General features: G+C 43.9%; 1 protein-coding gene across 3 annotated transcripts in view; it reads right to left on the bottom strand.

The window, feature by feature from the left end:
* Positions 1–24,118, bottom strand: part of ERCC4 (ERCC excision repair 4, endonuclease catalytic subunit) — a 232,308-nt gene that overhangs the window by 30,129 nt on the left and 178,061 nt on the right. For all 3 annotated transcript variants that reach the window (XM_069210419.1, XM_069210420.1, XM_069210421.1), the window contains 2 exons: positions 15,224–15,794; positions 12,702–12,794 (listed from right to left, as the gene is read on the bottom strand). In XM_069210419.1, coding sequence (XP_069066520.1) covers positions 12,702–12,794; positions 15,224–15,794 — 664 coding nt within the window. The remainder of the gene's footprint in view (positions 1–12,701; positions 12,795–15,223; positions 15,795–24,118) is intronic.

Raw genomic sequence — 24,118 nt, 5'->3', positions numbered from 1 at the left:
GCAGCTACTACTGCCAGGCATTTTGTAAAAACTCTTGGCGCAGTTGTTATTCCGAATGGCAACACTTTGAATTGGTAATGTATCCATTGGAATACAAACCTTAGGTACTTTCTATGTGAAGGATGTATTGGTATATGGAAATATGCATCCTTTAAGTCTAGTGTTGTTATGTAGTCTTGTTGTTTGAGCAGTGGGATTACGTCTTGTAAAGTAACCATGTGAAAGTGGTCTGATTTGATGTAGGTATTTAATGTTCTGAGATCTAGTATAGGTCTGAGAGTTTTGTCTTTTTTGGGTATCAGAAAGTACAGTGAGTAAACTCCTGTGTTTAATTGTTGTCTTGGTACTAATTCTATTGCTTCTTTCTGTAGCAATGCTTGAACTTCTAGTCCTAGAAGATCTATATGTTGTTTTGACATACTGTGTGTTTTCGGTGGGATGTTTGGAGGGAATTTGAGAAATTCTATGCAATAACCATGCTGGATAATTGCTAAAACCCAAGTGTCTGATGTTATTTCCTCCCAATGTGTGTAAAACTTGGTTAGTCTCCCCCCCCACAGGTGGTATGTGTTGTGGATTTGTGACCTTGAAGTCACTGTTTGTTTGGAGGAGTTTTGGGACTTTGGAATTTTCCTCTATTTTTTTGAAATTGTCCTCCTCTATATTGTCCCCGAAAACCTCCCCGCTGATACTGGCTCTGGTAAGTGGGCTTTGTTTGTGAGGTTGTGGCTTCTGTGGTCTGCCCTCGAAACCCCCCTCGAAATTGTGTCTTTCGAAATGTGCCTCTGCTCTGCGGGGAGTAGAGTGCGCCCATGGCTTTGGCCGTCTCAGTGTCTTTCTTAAGTTTTTCTATTGCAGTGTCCACCTCCGGCCCAAACAACTGCTGTCCGTTGAATGGCATATTTAGCACAGCTTGCTGTATCTCTGGTTTAAATCCTGATGTACGCAGCCATGCATGTCTCCTTATTGTTACTGCTGTGTTGACAGTTCTAGCAGCTGTGTCTGCAGCATCCATTGCTGACCGTATCTGATTATTAGAGATACTCTGTCCCTCTTCTACCACTTGCTGCACTCTTTTTTGGAACTCTTTTGGTAAATGTTCAATAAAGTGTTGCATCTCATCCCAATGGGCCCTATCATATCAGGCTAACAAAGCTTGGGAATTTGCAATGCGCCACTGGTTTGCTGCCTGTGCCGCCACCCTTTTGCCTGCAGCATCGAATTTTCTACTTTCTTTATCTGGAGGTGGTGCATCTCCTGAAGAATGTGAGTTGGCTCTTTTGTGCGCTGCTCCCACTACAAAAGAGTCTGGTATTAGCTGTTGTGTGATGTACACTGGGTCCGTTGGTGGCGGTTTATATTTTTTTATCTACTCTTGGAGTAATGGCTCTCCCCTTGACAGGCTCTTCAAACACTTGTTTGGAGTGTTTGAGCATGCCGGGTAACATCAGAAGACTTTGATATTGACTGTGTGTAGACGACAGTGTATTAAAAAGAAAGTCGTCTTCAATGGGTTCTGAATGAAGGCTGACATTGTGAAATGCTGCAGCTCTCGATACCACATGAGCGTAGCCTGTACTATCCTCTGGTGGCGATGATCTTGCTGGATAGCATTCAGGGCTATTATCTGACACTGGTGCATCATAAAGGTCCCATGCGTCAGGGTCATCTTGACTCATTCCCGTATGAGTTGGGGATTGCATCATTGGTGGAGTGGCTACAGGTGATGGTGGCGGAGAGTGATGTGGGGATGGTGGTGGTGTTACTTGTTTAGCCACCTTTGCGTGTGGCTATTTGTCCTTGTCTTGGAAGGCAAGTTTACGTTTCATTTTGATTGGAGGAAGAGTGCTGATCTTCCCTGTATCTTTTTGAATAAAGAGCCGCCTTTGTGTGTGATCTGGCTCTATAGTCTCTAATTCTTGTTCAAATCTGTGTGTCTTCATTTGTGAGGACAGTCCTTGTTCCTCTGAATAGGAACTTCTTTTCGGTTCAGAGGCCGGATGTTTCGGTACCGAAACCTTTTCGGCTGCCTTTTTCGGCTCGGACGAAACCTTTTTTACTTTCGGCGTCGTGTCTTCTCGATGCAGACCCATTTCGGTGCCGCTGTCTCGATGCCGAATCTTCTCGGAGCCACTATCTCGGGCCCGAGATTGCTGTGTGCCGGTATCTCGACTGGGGTCGGATGACTTCGACACCAGCTCGCCCTTTTTCGGTGCCGATGGACGGTCACCTATTTTTCGGGTTAAGCCATGGCCTGTTGGCGGTGGCGTCCCCCGGGCTTTAGCGGTCTTCTCGTGAGTTCTCTGCTTCGACGTCTTACTCACGGTTTTCGGCGTTTCTTCAGGATCGATCTCCTCAGAGTCCGATTCCTGGATGGAGAATGTTTCTTCCTCCTCCTCGAAACGCCCTTGTCCTGTCGGCGCCGACACCATTTGCAGTCTTCTGGCTCTTCGGTCCCCGAGTGTCTTCCTGGACCGAAACGCTCGACAGGCCTCACAAGTATCTTCCTTGTGTTCTGGTGACAAACACAAGTTACAGACCAGGTGTTGATCTGTATATGGATACTTGTTATGGCATTTTGGACAGAAGCGGAATGGGGTCCGTTCCATCAGCCTTGAAGAGACACGTGGCCAGGCCGACCAGGCCCCGACGGGGATCGAAAAAAACCCCGAAGGGCCACCGGAGCTCTTCTTAATTCGGTGTCGATCTGTTATAACTAACCCGATACCGAACGCAAACAATACCGACGATTTTTCCAAGATTCTAACTAACTTTCCGACCCGAAACCCGGAGCGAAAAGGAACACGTCCGAACCCGATGGCGGAAAAAAAACAATCTAAGATGGAGTCGACGCCCATGCGCAATGGAGTCGAAATGGGAGGAGTCCCTCGGTCTCGTGACTCGAAAAGACTTCTTCGAAGAAAAACAACTTGTAACACTCCGAGCCCGACACCAGATGGCGGGATGTGCACAGCATGTGTATCTGCAGCTACACATGCCATCGAACATATATATATATATATATATATATATATATATATATATATACATATATATATACACACACACACACACCAAGTAATACTTCCAAGAATATATGGTATGTGAATACTATCATTAAATATGCCCACTTCTCTGTATGTTACATTGTTCTCTTTCTTTTGTTTACTTTCTTTTCTCTCTTTTTTTTTTATAACTCTGTAACCGAACAGAAGGGATATAAACAATGTGCATACCTGTTCTAGGATGGAGAGACGGACAAGAGATGGCTCACTTTCACTTGAAGAGATTCCTGAGAACTGCTTGACCCGCTACCTCTCCCTGAGATAGAGATTCCAAGCAGTAGTGCTTTGTGAATGTATGACAGCTCTTCCATGTTGCTGCCCTACAAATGTCTTGTAGGGAAACTCCAGCGAACAGCACTGCTGACGAAGAGACTGCCCTCGTGGAGTGAGCATGTACAGATGAGTGCAGAGGTTTACCCGCTGCTTGATGGCAGAAGCGAATGGCTGAGGCGATCCATCTGAAATACTCTGCTTGGAGAGTGGTTGGCCTTTTCTAGGTGCACTGTATGCTACAAATAGCTGATTAGAACGTCGAAAAGATTTAGTTCTGTCCAAATAGAATTGAACACATCGTTTGACGTCTAAGGAGTGTAATGCCCTCTCCGCCGGAGTAGAAGGATGAGGAAAAAAGGATTTGAAGACTAAAGGCTCATTGATGTGAAAGTCTGAAGGAACCTTTGGGATGAAATGCGGATTAGTACGCATCAGCAGTCTGTCTCGTTTAAACTGTAAGAACGGCTCTTGAATAGAGAGGGCCTGCACTTCGCTAACTCGTCTGCCCGACACCAATAAAGCAACCTTCCATGAAAGGAATTTGAGGGAGGCACGATGGATTGGCTCAAACGGATGCTTCATCAGTTGCTCTAAGACAATATTTAGGTTCCACGAAGGAGTGGTGGTCTGAATGGAGGGAAGACCCTGGAAAGCCCTTTCAAGAACCTCTTGATCAGATGAGAGAAATAGAGTGAGGGTAAATCATCCGAACATCTGTATGCTGCTATTGCCGCTAGATGTACTTTAATGGAAGAGTGTGCCAAGCCTGCTTGCGCTAACTGCAGTAAGTACGGCAATATTTCCTCTGGCGGTGAAGATAGTGGGTCAACCTGCCACTGATGACACCAGACACAAAATCGTTTCCATTTGGAAGAATAAGCCTTATTAGTGCTATCCGTTCTAGCTTTGGACAAGATATCCCTACACTCCTGTGGAATATTCAGATGTGCGAACTCCCTGTGCCCAGGAGCCATGCTGACAAATGCATCGACTTTGGATCCGGGTGCCATACCTGCCCTTTGCTCATTGTTAGCAATTGAGGAAACGGCTTCAGCGGAATGTGAGGCTTGATTGACAGTAGAAGAAGCTCCGCAAACCAGTGTTGACGCAGCCAATACAGAGCTATCAATATCAGAGTGCACAGCTCTGCCTTCATCTTTGTGAGGAATCTTGGGATCAATGGAATTGGAGGAAAGGCATAAGCAAAGATGTCTGACCAGACTATCGAAAATGCATTCCCCCAAGATCCCTTTTGGTGATGCCAACCTGCGAAGAACTGGCATTTGGCGCTGTGTTTGTTGGCAAACAGGTCTATTGTTTGTGTTCCCCACTGGGAAAAGATGTGGTCCACTATCGACTGATCCAGCTCCCACTCGTGGCAGCTTGATTTCTGCCTGCTGAGTGCATCCGCTGTCTTGGTTCTGTATTCCCGGCAAATGCACAGCTGAGAGTGTGATGCCTTGCTGCGAGGCCCAATTCCAAATTCTCTGTGCTTCTCTGGAGAGAGTGAGAGATCTTGTGCCTCCTTGTTTGTTGAGGTAATGCATCGTTGTGGTGTTGTCTGTTCTTAGTACCACGTGCGATCCTGAGATTTTCTGAAGAAAAGCCTGTAGTGCGAGGTACACTGCTCTGAGCTCTAGCCAATTGATATGCATCGTTGTCAGTTGCGGTGGCCACTTGCCACTTACTTGAAGATCCTGTAGCACGGCTCCCCAGCCTTCCAGAGATGCATCCGTAGTGATGGTCCACGGAGCCAGCTGATGTAGAAACGAAAGGCCTATTGATAGATGATGCCTTAGAGACCACCACATCAATGTCCTGAGTATTGCTGGGGTTATGTGTATCTGATCCTCGAAGCTTCCTGAAACCTGGAGCCATTGACGATTTAGTTGTTCCTGTAACGGGCGCATCTTTAGTCGGGATAGAGGAACTAGAGGTATGCATGATGACATCATGCCCAACAGAGACTTGAATAGACTGACAGAAACACAGCTTCTTTTTTGTATAGATCTTGTTAGTATCAGTAGCCTTTGTTGTCTGTCTAATGTGGGACATGCCATGGTGGATTGCGTGTCAAGGTTTGCCCTTAGAAAGGTGATACTGCGTGCTGGTAGAGGTTTGGACTTCTCCCAGTTGATGGTGAGTCCGAGGTTGGTTAGTAAGGAAACGCACTTTTTTGTTGATCTGCGCGCACTCCTGCGTAGGTATTTGCTTTTATCAGCCAATCGTCTAAATATGGAAACATTTGGTGTTTCCTCCTTCTGAGGAAGGCTGCGATTGGTGCTAGACATTAGGTAAATATTCTGGGAGCTGATTTTAGGCCGAAGGGAAGGACCCGAAATTGAAAATGGCTGCCGACTACGGTGAATCTCAGGTATTTTCTTTGGGCAGGGTGGATGGGAATGTGGAAGTATGCGTCATTCAGGTCTAGTGGAGACATGAAATCTCCCTGGTGGAGGCGCAGGAGGACGTTTTGTAGGCGGATCATACAGAATGATTGCTTTTTTAAGTAGGCATTCAGTTCCCGTAAATCAAGGATCGGCCTCCAATCCTTCCACTTTTTTCGAATGAGGAAGAACCTGGAATAAAATCCTCTTCCCCGCTGTGTTCGCGGCACCTTCTCTATAGCTCCTTTGAGAAGCATCTTGTCGATCTCCTTCTTGAGTTGTTGTGGGTATCTTGAAGGAGTCCTGCGGGGGGATTGGAGGGAGGCAGTTGGGTGAATTCTAGAGTGTGGCCCTATTTCACTAATTGGAGGACCCACTTGTCTGATGTGATGACTTGCCATTGTTTGAGGAATAGGGATATCCTTCCGCCTAACATGAAAGGAAGAGAATTGGGTGTAGCCGGCGCCTCGGATACATCAGGCTCTCCGAGCCGAGTCTTTGGCCGGGCGAGTTGAGCGTCCTCGACCACCAGATCTACCATAGGCTGGCTGCGGCGGCTGCCTCTGGGGGTAGTACTGACAGTACTGTTGGCAAGAGGAAGGATAGGTGGAATATCTGTACTGCTGATATCCTCCTATGTATGAAGGTTGGCCGCACCCTCTAGCTCGAAAGGAGGGCTTTTGATATTGTAGGGTCCCTAGTGACCTTGCCGTGTCTGTGTCTGACTTAATGGATTGTAAGGCCTCATCGATGTGTTTTCCAAATAACGCCTGGCCATCAAAAGGTAAGTCCAAGATCTTATTCTACTCCTCTGGACGGAAAGAGGTAGCTTTAAGCTAACCTTGCCTTCTAAGAACAGCTGCCCCGGCGAGCTGACGAAAAGCAGTGGTTGCTATGTCCATTGCACAGTCAATAAGTTCTGCTGACGTGCGTTGACCCTCCTGCAAAGTTTTGTTTGCATCTGATCTTGCATCTTCTGTCAACTGGCTAATATGAGGTGCAATGTCTGCCCACAGCTGCCTGTCAAACCTAGAGAATACAGCCAATGAGTTGGCAGCTCTTACCACTAGGCTAGCCATAGAGGAAAACCTTTTTCCGATATTATCCAATCGCCTACCCTCCTTGTCTGGGGGTGCAGAAATTGGGGCAGAAGGATTTTTTGACTTTCTTTGTGCCGCTTGAGCCACCACTGAATCCGGATGAGGGTGTCCAGTTAGACATGCTGGTGCATCGTCTGGTGCCTTGTACTTTTTGTCTAAACGAGGCAGTACTGCTGTAACTGTAGCAGGATTGTGCATGACCTTTAGACCTTCTTCCCACAGACAGTTAACCATCGGAATAGAGCGCACAGATTTTTGGAAAGGCTCTTTAAAGTCGTAGAGGAAACAGTCTGTTTGCTTGGATGGCATTAGCAAAGCAAAACGTTTGGCAGCCCTTTCTATGAGATTGTGAAATCCTCCTATGTCGTCTGGTGGGGACTCCACCTTTGATTGAGAAGGAGAAGGAGGAGCAGGGATGATGTATTCATCCCACCCGGAATGAGTGTCCAGGAGCTCCCCTTCTTCATGATCTCCCTCTGACATGTCCGTATCCTGAGGAAGCGTCATATCCGGAGTAGCCACGTTCATGAGAGGTAAAGAAGCTGGTCTCTGACATGGAGGGGTAACCCCAGAGACGGGCGATGGAGGAGGTTGTTCCCCTTGAGGAGGAAAACGCCTGCTGTAGTCAGCTACCATTGCTCTGAGGTCGGACAATAAGGAGGATGGAATATATGCCCCCTGTTGGTATTGCTGTTCTTCGCCATAAAATTGAGGGTCACATGATTCATCGTACTCATCCTCTTCCTGATACTTCACGTTCAATTGGGATGGACTATGGGCTGCTCCGAATGGCCCCTTGTCATCTGAGCCTTCATCTCCCTCTAATAGGTGTACTGGAACAAGGGAGGACACCTTACTAGGTGATGTATGTTTTGGCGTTAGTTTTTCATGAGTTGTTTGATGTTTTTCCCTCGTCGACGATGTCGTTGGTGGTGTCGTAGACACTGAACGCATGGATATCTTGATGGAATAAAGTCTCACCGACGAGTCTAACGGCGACGACTGTAGGGCTGATACTGTCATTAGCGCCGTCGACGATGATGATGTGTAGACGTTCGACGGCGTCATTGATGCAGTTCTCGTCGACCGTGGGGTACCTGTCGTCGTCGACGTTGTCATCAGTGCTGTCGTCGACGGTGGAAATGTAGAAGTCGTTGTCAACGTCGGAAAAACACTCACCGGCGGTCTCGTCAACGATTAATCTGTGGTGCTTTTTTCGCAGAAACAGAGGATGGTTTCTTAAAATGCACTGATGGAGGTACAGAAGAGGATTTTTTATGCCTCTCTGAACAGCTAGAATGACCTCTCTTCCCTTTGCTGGAAGATTTCCGAGGGGAAAAAGATTGGCTGCGTCCCTTGTAAGACCCTGAAGCAGTCTTTTTGTGGGCTTTCTTTGAGTGTTGGGAGGGAGATCTTGTGTCTGATCTCGCCCTCTTTGATGATCTTTAGATGTTGAAGAGTCATCACTCTCAGAATCAGAAACTGGATTTTCTCTGTATTTTAGTTTCTGCAGCCATATCAATAATCTGCCTTCCCTATCCTTTAGAGTCTTAGAGAAAAAGTTAAGACAAACCATACAGTCCTTGGCTGAATGGTCTGGGTAGAGGCAGTAAATGCAATCCTGGTGAGGGTCTTCAGAATAAAGCCTTTTCTTTCCACAAGTCTTGCAGTTTCTGAGAAGACCCTTCTTTTCCTTATCAGACATGTTGAAAATAGTTTAGCAATCAAGTCAGAAAAGTTTTTCTGAGAGAAAATGTTTTTGAAAAGGTGTGAAGAAAGAGCAGAGCTCTGAGGAGACTCCCTAGCACGACGCGCAGTAGAAAATCTGAGGTGCTGGAGCTTCTCTCAGGAGGATTCAAGAGGGTGGTGTTGCCCGATTGGTGGATACTTAAGATTGGTTCTTTTCCTAAAATGACTCTGATAGACTGTTAAAGTGAAGTGGCCTAGGGCCTGTTTTTGTTAATATATTTTAACACTACTTGTGTAATTTATACCGGGGGCTCCCATCTCGACGAAGGGGAAGGATTCAAGCATGTGAATCTATGAAAGTTCCAATACTGGAGTAAAATGCATTATTGTAAGAAAGTAACTTGTTCTTCTGATGGTCACTTCTAACTGCAGATTCCTCACCTTTAGAATAGATACCAAACAAGTAGCTCCCAAAGTCATGGTTCTGCAAAATGGTCCAGATCAAAAAGCCCTGCAAGACTGAGCAGGTGAATTGCCCTTCCCGTCGGACCCGGCTGTTTAGGGAGTAGTATTTTGTGAACGTCTGCACTGAAAACCAATGTCTTGCGGATGTTTACAAAAGTGATAGTGGTGCTGTTGCAGTTCCAGTTTATCCCTAGCTTGAGGACTGGCTGTTGAAGGCTGGCTTGCCATGTCAGTCATGAACCGCCTGAGTATAACGGCAAACCCCCTGACTTCATTGATGTTCACTAACAACATGCCTAAGCCATATCAGACTCATTCACAAAGGCTCTCTGTCATTGGAGACATAATTGGCAAGGTGTTTTTTCTTGCGTTCACTATCATAATGAATCCAAAGCATCTGGGCTACAATCCCGATGTTTCAGCCTCTGTCCTGGCTCTCAGTGATAGTGGTATTAAGGCTTCTTGTTTCGTGATGTTACAGTCACGTGGGTAAACATCTTTGTTTCTTTCTTTAATCCTCCAACACTCTGGACTCTTCACAGTCTAGCTTCTTCAAAGGACTAAGTCCTCAATTGTGCTCCTAGCACCTCTGGATGATCCAAGATGGAAGGTCATAATAGCTGCATCAGAGACAGATTAGTTTCTGTGAGCCAGCAGCACTTGACACAATTTATCACTCCATTTTTAGATTGACTACTGATTGGCGGGATATCCAGTTCAGCTTACTCATGATTTATGTTTTTCTCACAAATTGGTTCCAACCTGTGACTTGTCCTCTTTTTTCCTCCCTCAATCGCTCCTAGAATGAGGGGTTGCCCAGTGGTCACCTTAATCACCCCACTTTGTAAACATCTACATACACCCCCAAAGGTTCTGCTTCTATGTGTACTCCAAAGATACACAGCTTATCACTGAACTGTGAAAGGATGTATTTTAGCAGCCCTTTTCCACTATATGAGAGTGGGCTGAGAGTGGATCAGCTATCATTTGGTCAGGCTTAACTCATTCACAACTGAGGTGATGGTGGCAACCGCCCTGGCAGATACTTGGGTTGACATCTGCAGGCCAGCTGAGATGGAATCCTGTCCTGATGCATAATGTCTGCAACTTTGGCTTCAACCAAGACTCTCAAATTTTGCTGCTGTGACTAGCAGATCACTACATCTTTGATATCAGAAGAAGTTGTTTCCTTTCCTTAACAACAACTGCAAGAACTTTGCAATATTTGCTTCTTTGGCTACCATCTAGAATCCAAGTAGCTTACTTTATTTGAGACTACCCTAATACGTACTAAATTGGAATGGTGAGGGCTGCACTTTTTAGACTTTGGGACGCTGCCATGTAGAAAAATCCACAAGACCTAGACACATCTGAAAACTAAACATCTGGGTGAGTCCAGGGTGGTGTGCTTCACATGCACCCGCACCATTTTCTTACCCACAATGCCCTGCAAACCTCCAACTTTGCTGGAAGTCACACATTTTTTCCACATTTTTGTGATGGAACCTTCCAGAATCTGCAGGGATCCACAAAATTCCTACCATCCAGCATTGTCTCATCTATACCAATAAAAATAATGCTGTACTTGTCAGACAAAAAAAGTTTTTTTCAAACTGTCTTTTTGGACCCGCTGTGTTTCCCCCTCAATTTCAACATGTTTTTGGCTCTTCCCTGTCACAGGCACTTGGGCCCACCTACACAAGTGAGGTATCATTTTTACCGGGAGACTAAGGGGCACGCTGAGTGGTAGGAAATTTGTCCCAGTGCTATGATCCCACACAGAAATGTGGAAAAATGCGATTTTGTAGCTAAATTTGAGGTTTGCTGAGGATTTTGGGCAAGAAAACACTAGGGGATCCACGCAAGTCACCCCTCCCTGGATTCCCTCAGGTGTCTAGTTTTCAGAAATGTTTGGGTTTGGTAGGTTTCCCTATATGGTTGCTGAGCACAGGACCATAAACGGAGGTGTCCCCCGCAAAAACAGATAGTTTTGTATTTGATAATTTTGATGGGTCCACATAGAGTTTTGGAGCATTTCCTTCCGCGGGCACTAGGCCTACCCACACAAGTGAGGTGACATTTTTATCAGGAGACTTGGGGGAACGCTGGGTGGAAGGAACTTTGTGGCTTCTCTCAGATTCCAGAGCTTTCTATCACCAAGATGGGAGAAAAAAGTGTTTTTTGGCCACATTTTGAGGTTTGCAAAGAATTCTGGGTTACAGAACCTGGTGAGAGCCCCACAAGTCACCCTATCTTGGATTCCCCTAGGTGTCTAGTTTTAAAAAAATGCACAGGTTTGGTACGTTTTCCTAGGTACTGGATGAGCTAGAGATCAAAATCCACAGCTAGGCACTTTCCAAAAAACACATCAGTTTTGAATGTGAAAATGTGATGTGTCCATGCTGCATTTCCTGTTGCAGGCATTAGGCCTACCTACGCAAGTGAGGTACCATTTGTATCTGGAGACTTAGAGGAACACAGAATAGCTGAACAAGTATTATTGCCCCTTGTCTACACTTTTTCCTTCCAAATGTAAGACAGTGTGTAAATATAAGGCAACTATCTGAGAAATGCCCTGTAATTCACATGCTAGTATGGGCACCCAAGAATTCAGAGATGTGCAAATAACCACTGCTTCTCAACACCTTGTCTTCAGCCCATTTTGGAAATACAAAAGGTTTTTTTGATACCTATGTTTCACTCTTTATATTTCAGCAAATAAATTGTGGTATACCCGGTATAGAATGAAAACCCATTGCAAGGTGCAGCTCGTTTATTGGCTCTGGGTACCTAGGGTTCTTGATGAACCTACAAGCCTTATATATCCCGCAACCAGAAGAGTCCAGCAGACGTAACAGTATATTGCTTTCAAAAATCTGATATTGCAGGAAAAAGTTACAGAGTAAAACGTGGAGAAAAATTGCTTTTTTCAGCTCCATTTCAATATTTTTTTATTTCAGCTGTTATTTTCTGTAGGAAAACCTTGTAGGATCTACACAAATGACCCCTTGCTGAATTCATAAGTTTGTCTATTTTTCAGGAATGTTTAGCTTTCCGGGATCCAGCATTGGTTTCACACCCATTTCTATCACTAACTGGAAGGAGGCTGAAAGCACACAAAAAACGGGGTATGTCCCAGTAAAATGCCAAAATTGTGTATAAAATGTGGTTTTCTGATTCAAGTCTGCCTGTTCCTGAAGGCTGGGAAGATGGTGATTTTAGCACCACAAACCCTTTGTTGATGCCATTTTCAGGGGAAAAAAAAAAACATAACCCTTCTTCTGCAGCCCTTTTTTTTTTTTTTTTTTTTATCTACATTTTCGCTGTATTTCGGCTAATTTCTTGGTCTCCTTCAAGGGAACCCACAGACTCTGGGTATCTCTAGAATCCCTGGGATGTTGGGAAAAAAAAAAGGACGCAAATTTGGCGTGGGTAACTTATGTGGACAAAACGTTATGAGGGTCTAAGCGCGAACTGCCCCAAATAGCTTAAAAAAAAAAAGGCCTGGCACCTGAGGGGAAAAAGGCCAGGCACCTGAGGGGAAAAAGGCCTGGCAGCGAAGGGGGTAAGAAAAATATACAGACATACAACCACTGAAAAACCTGATTTGTTATGTGGCAATAGACCTAACCACAAATGTGGCATCAGCCACACACACAGTATTTTGCAGAGAGTTCTTATATGAACTATTGCAGTACGTAATATAAGCACATGCATGTTACCTAATAAGTTTTTCAAATGCTTCTTTTTCTTTCCTCAGGGCAGTCAGGTACCTTTGCTCCTCTGTAGATCCTCCATAAACAAGGAAATACACCCTAAAAAGTTTAAGCAGAAGGGAGATTTAGAGAAAACGGACACAATAACCTAGCTTTTTAATGAAAGAGCTGAGTAGTATTTTAGATTGTTGAGGGCCGAAAACACTAATGATTTAAATGGAAGAAGGATGGTTTATAAATTAATCACACTTTGGTGTAAACTATAGAGCTTCCGTTAAATACATTAAAACAAACTGAGTGGGAATAGTCTAAATACAGCGTTAAAGGGGAGTGAACACAAATGGAAAAGTTTTCACAACTCCTTACTTCAACTGTATTCATTAGACGGCAGCTGAAATAGGTGGATAAGAATCACTTATTCTGCCAAGAATGCTATGTTTACTGAAAATAAGGAAAGGCTGGCTCCTACAGTAGGATATCTGAATTGTATTCGCACTTTCAGGATCTTGTATCACAAATATTTAAAGCCTGTTTGTAACTGCATAAATCTCATTACAAAACCACTGAAGCAGCATAAACCCCCTATAGCAAAAGTTGTAAAATGCCGATGAGCAAAAAGCGGTTATGAATTGTCAGTTATGAGCTCTACATGTCCGCAACTTCGTGCTCCAGTTGAATTCAAATGATCTTACTTTGCCATCAATGTATGTATGCATTTCTGCTTTGTGGCGAGGCGTAATAGCACTAATGCAATCTTTTTTTTTCACAATGTTCATCTTACTCATTTTTAGGTCTCGGCTACAGATAGCTTTTAGCTGTCTGCTGGCAGGCCTTTTGTTTTCAATAGAGTGGGCTTACGGTCAGGCTTCTTGCTAATGACTAGATGGCTTGTTAGTCTATCACACGTGTGTGCACTTTATTCAGTGATTTTCCTCCCTTTTCTTGCGTTTGTTCCGTCTGGGAGCATTTTGGTCTCACAGTCCTTTGACTGGGTGAGTTGTATCCTTTCACTGCTGACTTGAGGGGTCTCTTCTTTATCATTGGGCCCGCCATGGCAGTGCATGTGTTTTCTCGCTCTCTCTCCCCCATGCGTTCCTATTCCCCATCCCCCCGCACACTTTGTTATGTTTGCATGCACTGTTTTCACTTTCTTAATTTTAATTTACTGTTCTAAAATGGCCTTCTGCCATTTCGGAAGGGTAAATTAAAATTAATAAAATTGTTGCCGGGGAATCATGATACAAGCGTCACAATGCATGCTTTCTTCAGTAGAAAACCAACTTCGCGATAGAGAGCTTTATCATAAAGCTTGCACATGCGAATTTCAATGCACACATTTTTGCAAAAAGCTCTGCCTTTTAGAGCCATGGCATGTAGAGTTCCCCAGTGCTTGTTAATAATGTAACTTTAAAACACTCCTTACCTTTAGGACAAAGTGTGTAACATAATGAAATCCTTGAGAGCAATACATAAACCTTTACATTGTTCAACATAATGCATCAAATCAGACAGAAGGTAATGATAATTTTATGTCCACCCCTCCAAGGATTTGACGAGACCCCAGGACTGTACCTTAGAAAATCAGTTTCTTTAACCGCAGACCAGTGCCTTTACCATTAATTAATCCCTATCACAGACTGTTGAAAATGGCGTACCTAAGCACCATCTTCTTGAAAGATGTGACTGTGCATCATTGGCTGTAATGCCCTTCCAGTGTGTATGTACAGCATTTAAAAAGCAACCTCTGAATTTTTTTTTTTTTTATTGTTTCTATTAAAGATGTTTCCCTTGAGGCCAGACACAATAGTGCAAGTTGAGTTTGCTCAATTGTAATCGGAAAATAACATTCTACCACCCTAAAAAAGAAATGGCACCAAGCCTTTAAATCCAAATCAATGATTAAGTTTCATCATCAGCGCTGTTGATATAACAATTCTCCTAAAGACAGTTAAAAAAACATACTACTCCTAGAAAAAGCTTCGATGAGTAAAAAAACATTTCAAGCTAAAAAAAACGTATTTCATGTTCCAAGATGCATTTGTGTTTGATGAGACGTGAGGTTCAATATGAATGGGTTGGAATGTTTTATCTCCCTGAAATTCTACTGTCGTTTTTTCAGAGTACGGTGTGACTGAGTACTGTATCACAGTTTTCAGGGCATGTTGAAAACAAGTTTGTAAATAGGATGTTTAGTTGAGTGATTTATGGCAATGAGCTCACGTGGAACATTATGATCACTTCTGTGTATGTATAAACTACTCAGAGGATGGACTTCTCCACTCAGCCGTAGCCAGTGGAGTCTGGTGAAAACTTGTTCATAGCTATAATATTTTTCAGTAAGCATGGTTATACATGAAGCTCGTTTGATACCTCTATTTTGAAAACTACCAGGATACCGTTGCAGAAATCTCACAATCGAAAGTAGTGCCCCGTAGCTTCAGAAATGATTCCACTTCAACAGCTGCTCGGGTACGTTTGCTTACAACCAAGGGCGAGTTACGAATTAATTTATGATGTAACATACTTGCCTCAAAGGTTTGCCAGGCCTGCTTGCTCTGTAAATTTCCAGCTGACGCACAAAGCTTAATTCTGCATCATACAGCACAACATATCTTGGCTCCACCTCATGTAGTACCCGCGTGAGTGCGTAGGAATCACTACAGCCCAACAAAGGGTGAATGACAGTAAGAGGCTCTTCTAGGATGCTGTAGTAAGTAGTATCTGAAGGGATGTTCATGTTGAGACCTTCTGGCTTGGTTTCTTCATTGCTGCTTTCCTGGCTTGCACTATCGTCTTTATACATTTCATCATCTGCCTCCTCGGAGGGATCATCCTCCTCTGCTCTTCCCATCATTTGAGTTAAAGTCAACTCTGGCTTCTTATTTTTATTTTGTTTTGGGGCAGACACAGACTTAGCCTTTTTAGATCGTGCCTTTGATCCTGCAACTTTTCTCCCAATCAACCACAATTCCTCAGCTTTTGCATCCTTCCCAAATGTTTTGTTGTACAATCTCATTAGAAGGGCCTCCGCTCCTCCAGTGATGTACTCCTTGAGCTGAGCACACGTTCGGTCATCACTGGCACAGATCAGAACTCTTCCTGTAGAAATAAAGTACAATAAGACGTTAGGAGTCCTTTACATCACGACTCCACTTCAACTGATACTACCTATATTATCCCCAACCTGAAACACCTCAAGACAAATTAATTTAGAATGTGTGCATATATAATATGAGAAATCACCCATCTTGAACATAAACTGAAAAAGTAAAATTCTATGATCCAGTAACTCACCTTCTCAAAACAGTTTTACTAGGGTCTAAAAAAGCAGTTTTACACAGTACCTTAAAAACACATTCACTTACGTTTTCGGTTAACAATTGGTCAGAGGACATTTAGCCAAATGGTTTGCAATACTGGACTTTACTAAAAATAAAGCATTTTCCACTATTAGATATTTCTGTGCTAGGAGGCCCCTTCACCTTTTTGCAAGCCCACGCAGTGTTGTGCACTGCAAGCTCTTGGGTGCAGAGGTAATAAATAAGGGGCTGTGTTGGTTTAGATGGGCACTCAATGCACCAGTGTAACTGCTTATGCACATGGGCGCAGATGTAAAATTTTTCCCTATTCACAAATATTTTAAGTAAAATGCTCGGAAAACTGCACCATTGGCAGTTTTTGGTATTACGACCAGAAGTGTGATTAGGCATTACAATTTCCTTAATGAGGAATTGAATGTAGGATACACAGGTGAAAGGTAGTTATGATGTGCAGTTACATAGTTTTAGGTTTCTCTACAGGGAACACTTTTTTCCCCCCGTGGGAAAATAGATTCCCCCTACACCTCTTGTGAGTTTGGAGGTGCTCAATTCCCTTTCCGGCCCAGGAGGAGGACTAACTCCAGCTCTTTGCAAGTGCAAATCCTGAACTATTCTGAGGGTGGGAAAGTATCAAGGTATAGTGTCTGAATACTGACACGACAACTATAACTTGCTATTTTCCAAGAACTATCTTTCTACCTAGTGAGCACTGACTACTATCAACTATCTTGTGAGTATTGGCAACTTCAAAGATCCCTTCTTGCTTCACTTCAATGTCAAATTTGCCCCTGAATCCTTAACTCAACATGGAAAATCAAATCCATCACTTTTGCCCTCTTGTCCTCTTCTGCAGCCTTGCATTAACCTAAAAGGTGCCTTATAAAGGCGCATGCTTGGCTCTCCAATGCTCTCATCTCTGAGACAATCACCAATTACCCATCAAACCTAAAGACCACCCCACAACTCGAGAAAAGGTTTAATGGCTTCTTCTCTTGGGACCCTAACAAAACAAACAACCACATACACTGTTCAGCCTAGAACACTCTTTCCTAAAAGCTTTCATACAACAATCAACCTAGTCAAATCTAGGACTGCGCCCAATTTTACTGTTGAAGTATAGCCTTCCTCTGTACTAAAGCTACTGCACAAAAACCTGCGCACAAACCTGCTCAATACTAAACATGCACCTATTTTTCGCAACAACTATCCTTAAACATTCATATAACAGTATTTAAAAAACACGCACTAGCTCATACTGACCAAAACACTCTGCTATTTTAATGTCTACAAAAACGGCATTATCTGGCAAATACACTAACACTTACCACTCAACAACCTTCTTGATGACTGATACTTATTCCGCTCACAACAAATAAACAGTCAATCACTGGACTAGATGAGAAAACCAGAATAGACAAATGTAAAATTAGCTCCCGTTGTGAAACTTGGCCATCGTTGCACACAATACCATCAATTACAAAAACCTACTACAGACCCTAAAAGATTCAATGGGTCTCAACATTCTGCTGCCATTACTGCCCCAAGGTGTGAAGAGAAAGGGAAGCTACTAAAGATTAAATCTAGTACAATGTGCATATTACAAAACGATCATCTCATTCTTGCTACCGCTAATACCTCCTCATGACTTCCTTAGCAAACTCAATACCACAATTGCAGGTGTTTGACATCAGATGTTCCAATACCAAGGTTTCACACTTGCAGCTATTGTGTGTTAGAATACCTTACGTAGCTTTGGATCACAGTTATGCTACATAAAAACAAATCCTTTTTCGTAAGATCCTGCAGTAAATACTATATTATTAGTGTTCAGGGTCATGTCCATAATTCTTAAAACTTTGCATGCACTGTCCCAACAGTTCCTATGAATAATTCAAGATCTGGATTAAAGTTTACAGATTTCAAATGCTTTCCCCTACGTTAGGGTGGCTGCATTTTCTTGGGTCTTGGTTCCAAAGGCACAGAACGCTTTGCAAAGCAAGCTCAACATATTGGAAGTTAAGACAGGAAAATTGTTTTCTCAGGCTTGCTTTCCTAGAGTTAATGCAGTTTTTCATTGAGCGCATGTAGTACAAAACAGCCCTTAAAATAAATTAAATAAATGAGGACCAAGTGTTAAGCAATCGTTCTGGCCCATGCACATGCAAGAGTTGGCAAAAAAGTAATAGTTGAAAGGGAAATCGTGCAAACATAATTCTTGGTGCATGCATGATTTAATAGAATGGTCTGCAACCAGGAAGCCTTACAACACATTTTGTAACTGTCAGTTTGTCCCATGGGCCTTTATGATTGCCATCTTGCATACACTTTCATAGCGTGTAAGAAATTAGAAATGGCCCCATCATGTATCCAGATTTAGTTTTGTCAGATATGACCCAATATAATACGAGTGATGTGAGCTTTGAGACCCTTACCAATTACAATGCATTAGTTAATATATCTTTGGAATTCGTTTTTTTTTTTTAACCTGAGCCTAAACAGAAAGCTCAAGGTCACATCTCTAGGCTTCACTGACCTGTATTTCCTTAGATGCACAGCGGCAATTCTATTTACAGTTCTGCTTAAGATGCAAACTGGCTTATATTCGTATAATTTAGAAACTGCTTTCACCAAAGCAATGGTCAAAACCCATGAACAGATGAGTACCGTTAACCCCTTAGGTGCGTGTGCCGGCCAATGGCCGACACACACACACCCTACCTGATGTGGGCCACGACCATTAGCTGACACCAGGAAGGGCTCTAAAAATCCTCTGGTGCATTTTTTTTAATGCCCTTGGGAGACGCGGAAGAGCCCCCCGGCCCCTCTCTTGTTCATCTGTGAGGTCAGCGCTCGTAACATTACAGTTTTTCCCCACCAGAGAATCATGGAGCAGGTAGGCGTCCTCTCCCCACTCCGGTGAGGGGAAAAAAGGCCAAAACTGCCTCATCAGATGCTAGGGGAGCACTGATGGAAAGGGGAGACTCCCCACTTTCCATTCATGCCTTCCTGGCACTGGCTCGTGGCCATGGATCACCGCGTGGCTGCGATCCACGGCCAGTAAATTGCCCTAGTTCCCAGGGATCTTGTTTGGGGGTAGGGGCAGTGCCTGTGTGAGTCGGACGCCCCACCCAGCGGGGGCATTACTATTATTATTTTATTGTTTTTAAAACAATGGTTTTCCCCAGGGGATAAAAAAATTAAAACAAATGGGCGGGGTAGGCCCTCCTGACACAGCCCACCCCTTAAAGGGGTATATATTTTTTTTGTTGTAAAAGAATACCCCCACAGGATTTAAAAAAAAAAAAAAAAGCTCATTAAAAATGTTGGGGTCAGCACTCCTGACTCTGATGGTTTGCCTTAGAGTTGCGATCAGTCCCCAGAAAAAGCACACATTAATAAAAATAAAAAAAAGTGGGTAGTAGTGAGGGAATCTGAGGAGGAGGTCATGAGAGGAGGAGCACCCAAATGATTGTCACACTGGGTGCCACCAGAACTAAAGGCTGTGATGATGGGTACGTGGCAAGGTGAAGTAATAGTGTGCCTTTTTGTTTTTCTTCAGTGTCTTCAGATAATCTACTGATTGAGGGAAGAAGGTAAGGAATGGTTTCTTACCTGTAACTCCAGTTCTCTCGTAGGGGTATTTCCATGATAGTCATAAGCACTGAATAGTTCAGCGTGCCTTCGGGGACCCCGGAGCACTGATCTGAAATATATTCTTAAGTGCAGATGCCAGCCTTCTTGAAAAAAGGCCTGTTAAAACCACTTAAGAATAACACTGTTCAGCCTATGTGAACAGCTACACAGGCCAAATTGTTTATTCTTGAGGTTGGAAAGAAAGACAGCTGTAGTGAAAATATACCTTAAACACACATTTATTCTAGAAATGTAATAAAAAATACATTCTCACACTTTATTTACACCTCCAAATGAGAATAAAACAATGCAGGGCAGTGTAGCCCATAGGCTGCCATTATACAGGATGTAAATAGAGCTGTGCCTTTAAGAAAGTAAAGTCTTCCTGTATCCCATCATGCACAGCAAAAGGCAGTTGCCTCAGTTCTTTTTTGTAGGCTTTTAACATGACATGAAGAAACATAACATTTGTTGTAGTACCAACATCGTTATCATTATTGCAACTTTTCTTATGTCAATTCCACTGGGGAGGAGGGAGGGTTGCTTATGACTATCATGGAAATACCCCTACGAGAGAACTGGAGTTACAGGTAAGAAACCATTCCTTCTCTCGTAGGGGATTTCCATGTATAGTCATAAGCACTAGCAAGCCCATCCCCATAACCGCGGTGGAGTAGACAGAATAATACTGAAACCATAAGTCATGTAAATAAATTCTTGAGAGAGGCCTGTCCGACCTGCACATCTGCCCTAGCATCTGAATCAAGGCAGTAATGCTTAGTAAAAGGTATGGACCGATTTCCAAGTGGCCGCTTTGCATATTTCTGTCAAAGGAATATTTCTCATCAAGGCAGCGGTAGCTGCCTTCCCTCTAGTAGAATGGCCTTTTGGCCTGCCATCAAGAGATTTATTTGCTAACTCATAACAAAAAACTATACAGGGAGTGCAGAATTATTAGGCAAGTAGTATTTTTGAGGATTAATTTTATTATTGAACAACAACCATGTTCTCAATGAACCCAAAAAACTCATTAATATCAAAGCTGAATATTTTTGGAAGTAGCTTGTAGTTTGTTTTTAGTTTTAGCTATGTTAGGGGGATATCTGTGTGTGCAGGTGACTATTACTGTGCATAATTATTAGACAAATTAACAAAAAAAATATATACCCATTTCAATTATTTATTATTACCAGTGAAACCAATATAACATCTCAACATTCACAAATATACATTTCTGACATTCAAAAACAAAACAAAAACAAATCAGTGACCAATATAGCCACCTTTCTTTGCAAGGACACTCAAAAGCCTGCCATTCATGGATTCTGTCAGTGTTTTGATCTGTTCACCATCAACATTGCGTGCAGCAGCAACCACAGCCTCCCAGACACTGTTCAGAGAGGTGTACTGTTTTCCCTCCTTGTAAATCTCACATTTGATGATGGACCACAGGTTCTCAATGGGGTTCAGATCAGGTGAACAAGGAGGCCATGTCATTAGATTTCCTTCTTTTATACCCTTTCTTGCCAGCCACGCTGTGGAGTACTTGGACGCGTGTGATGGAGCATTGTCCTGCATGAAAATCATGTTTTTCTTGAAGGATGCAGACTTCTTCCTGTGCCACTGCTTGAAGAAGGTGTCTTCCAGGAACTGGCAGTAGGACTGGGAGTTGAGCTTGACTCCATCCTCAACCCGAAAAGGCCCCACAAGCTCATCTTTGATGATACCAGCCCAAACCAGTACTCCACCTCCACCTTGCTGGCGTCTGAGTCGGACTGGAGCTCTCTGCCCTTTACCAATCCAGCCACGGGCCCATCCATCTGGCCCATCAAGACTCACTCTCATTTCATCAGTCCATAAAACCTTAGAAAAATCAGTCTTGAGATATTTCTTGGCCCAGTCTTGACGTTTCAGCTTGTGTGTCTTGTTCAGTGGTGGTCGTCTTTCAGCCTTTCTTACCTTGGCCATGTCTCTGAGTATTGCACACCTTGTGCTTTTGGGCACTCCAGTGATGTTGCAGCTCTGAAATATGGCCAAACTGGTGGCAAGTGGCATCGTGGCAGCTGCACGCTTGACTTTTCTCAGTTCATGGGCAGTTATTTTGCGCCTTGGTTTTTCCACACGCTTCTTGCGACCCTGTTGACTATTTTGAATGAAACGCTTGATTGTTCGATGATCACGCTTCAGAAGCTTTGCAATTTTAAGAGTGCTGCATCCCTCTGCAAGATATCTCACTATTTTTGACTTTTCTGAGCCTGTCAAGTCCTTCTTTTGACCCATTTTGCCAAAGGAAAGGAAGTTGCCTAATAATTATGCACACCTGATATATGGTGTTTATGTCATTAGACCACACCCCTTCTCATTACAGAGATGCACATCACCTAATATGCTTAATTGGTAGTAGGCTTTCGAGCCTATACAGCTTGGAGTAAGACAACATGCATAAAGAGGATGATGTGGTCAAAATACTAATTTGCCTAATAATTCTGCACTCCCTGTACATGAAAAAATCCACCTGGATAAGGATTGTTTAGACGTGGCCAGCCCTGTTCTAACTGGGCCATAGTTAATAAACAGCTGCTGAGATTTACGCAAGCATTTTGTCCTGTCCAAGTAAAATTTTAAAACCCTCTTTACGTCAAGAGAATGCAGGGTTCTCTCGGCAGGGGTAGTTGGATTTTGGAAGAAAGTCGGTAATGAAATGGTTTGGTTCACATGGAAGTCTGAAACGACTTTTGGTAAACATTTTGGATGTGTCCTCATCACTACTTTTGAAGAATAAAAACTGTATAGGGTTCTTGAGCGCAAAGGGCCTGGATCTCACTGACCCTACGAGCTGATGTGATTGCGACCAGAAAAGCAGTTTTCCACGTAAGATGTTGGAGTGATGCCTTATGGATCGGTTCAAACGGAGGTAGCATCAGACGTGAGAGGACAATATTCAGTTCCCATGGAGGAGATGGTCTCCTAATGGGAGGAAATACCTTTTTCAAACCCTCCAGGAAGTCCTTTATGATTGGAATCCTAAAGAAAGAGGTTTGGGAGGGGCTCTTTCTATATGCCGTTAGAGCCGTCAGGTGTACTTTTATTGATGACAATTGCAATCCCGACTTCGCCAAAGCTAATAAGTATGGCAGAATAGGCTCCTCTCCGCAGGATATTGGGTCGACATTATTGTCCAAGCACCACACGCAGAACCTTTTCCACTTGCAGGCATAAGCTGTCCTTGTGGAAGGGCGCTTTGCTTCCTTTAGGATCTCCATGCAGTCCTGAGGTAGATTCAGGTGACCATATTGTACTAACTCAGGAGCCATGCTGCCAAATTCAACGATGAGAGGTTGGGATGAGATATCTGGCCTCGGCACTTCGTGAGAAGGTCTGGGCGATAAGGCAGCCTGATGTGTGGCTTGAGTGACCGGTGAAGGAGGTCTGGAAACCACCACTGACGTGGCCATTCTGGGGCAATTAGAATCATCTTGGCGTGAGCATTAGACAGCTTCAGGAGGACTGCCGGTATCAGGGGAAGCGGTGGAAAGGCGTAAAGAAATGCTCCTGACCAGTTTATCCACAGGGCATTCCCAAGTGCCCTTGGATGGTAATATCTGGAGGCGAAGTTTTGGCATTTTTTGTTTTCTGGGGTTGCGAATAGGTCTATTGAGGGGGTACCCCACATGGGAAAAATGGAACAGACGACGTCGTCATCGTGCAAAGCCCATTCGTTGTTCTCGTCCATTGCGCGGCTGAGGGCATCCGCTTGAACATTCTGTATGCCCGGAAGGTGAGTTGCCACTAGCGACAGGTTCCTGGCTAGAAGCCAGTGCCAGATTGTTTGAGCCTCTGTCGACAGGGTCCTGGACCTGGTGCCCCCTTGTTTGTTTACGTAATACATGGTGGCCATGTTGTCCGTCTGGAGAAGCAGAGTTTTCGTCTTCAGAGATGGGAGGAAGGCCTTGAGCGCAAGATGGACTGCGCGAAGCTCCAACAGGTTGATATGATACAAACGCTCTCTCTGAGACCACTTGCCTTGGACTCGAAGGTGACCCATATGCGCTCCCCATCCGAGCAGCGATGCGTCTGTTTCGATGGTTTGAGCTGGAGTCTGTTGTTGGAATGGAATCCCCACCAGAAGATTGTTGGGTGAACACCACCACTTGAGGGATTATAAGGCGTGGGGAGAAAGAAGGACTCTGCTCTCCCAATCGTCCACTAGTTGACACCATTGATCCTCCAGACATTCCTGTAAGGGTCTCATATGGAGGCGAGCATTGGGAATGAGGTGGATGCAAGACGCCATTGAGCCCAGGAGAGAGGATATCGCTCTTGCAGTGGGCTGAGGTGTTCTCTAGAAGCTGCTGTCATTTTTGGAGAATTGATAACCGTCGTTCCTCCGAAGGAAACACCTTTCCTTGTTGGGGAGATTGACTTGAAGGCCCAGGTTCTGGAGGAGCTGCTGAGACCAGCTGAAATGCT

Source organism: Pleurodeles waltl, chromosome 10 (genome assembly GCF_031143425.1).
Source record: "Pleurodeles waltl isolate 20211129_DDA chromosome 10, aPleWal1.hap1.20221129, whole genome shotgun sequence".
NCBI lineage: Eukaryota > Metazoa > Chordata > Amphibia > Caudata > Salamandridae > Pleurodeles > Pleurodeles waltl.
This window is presented reverse-complemented; position numbering and strand designations above follow the sequence as displayed.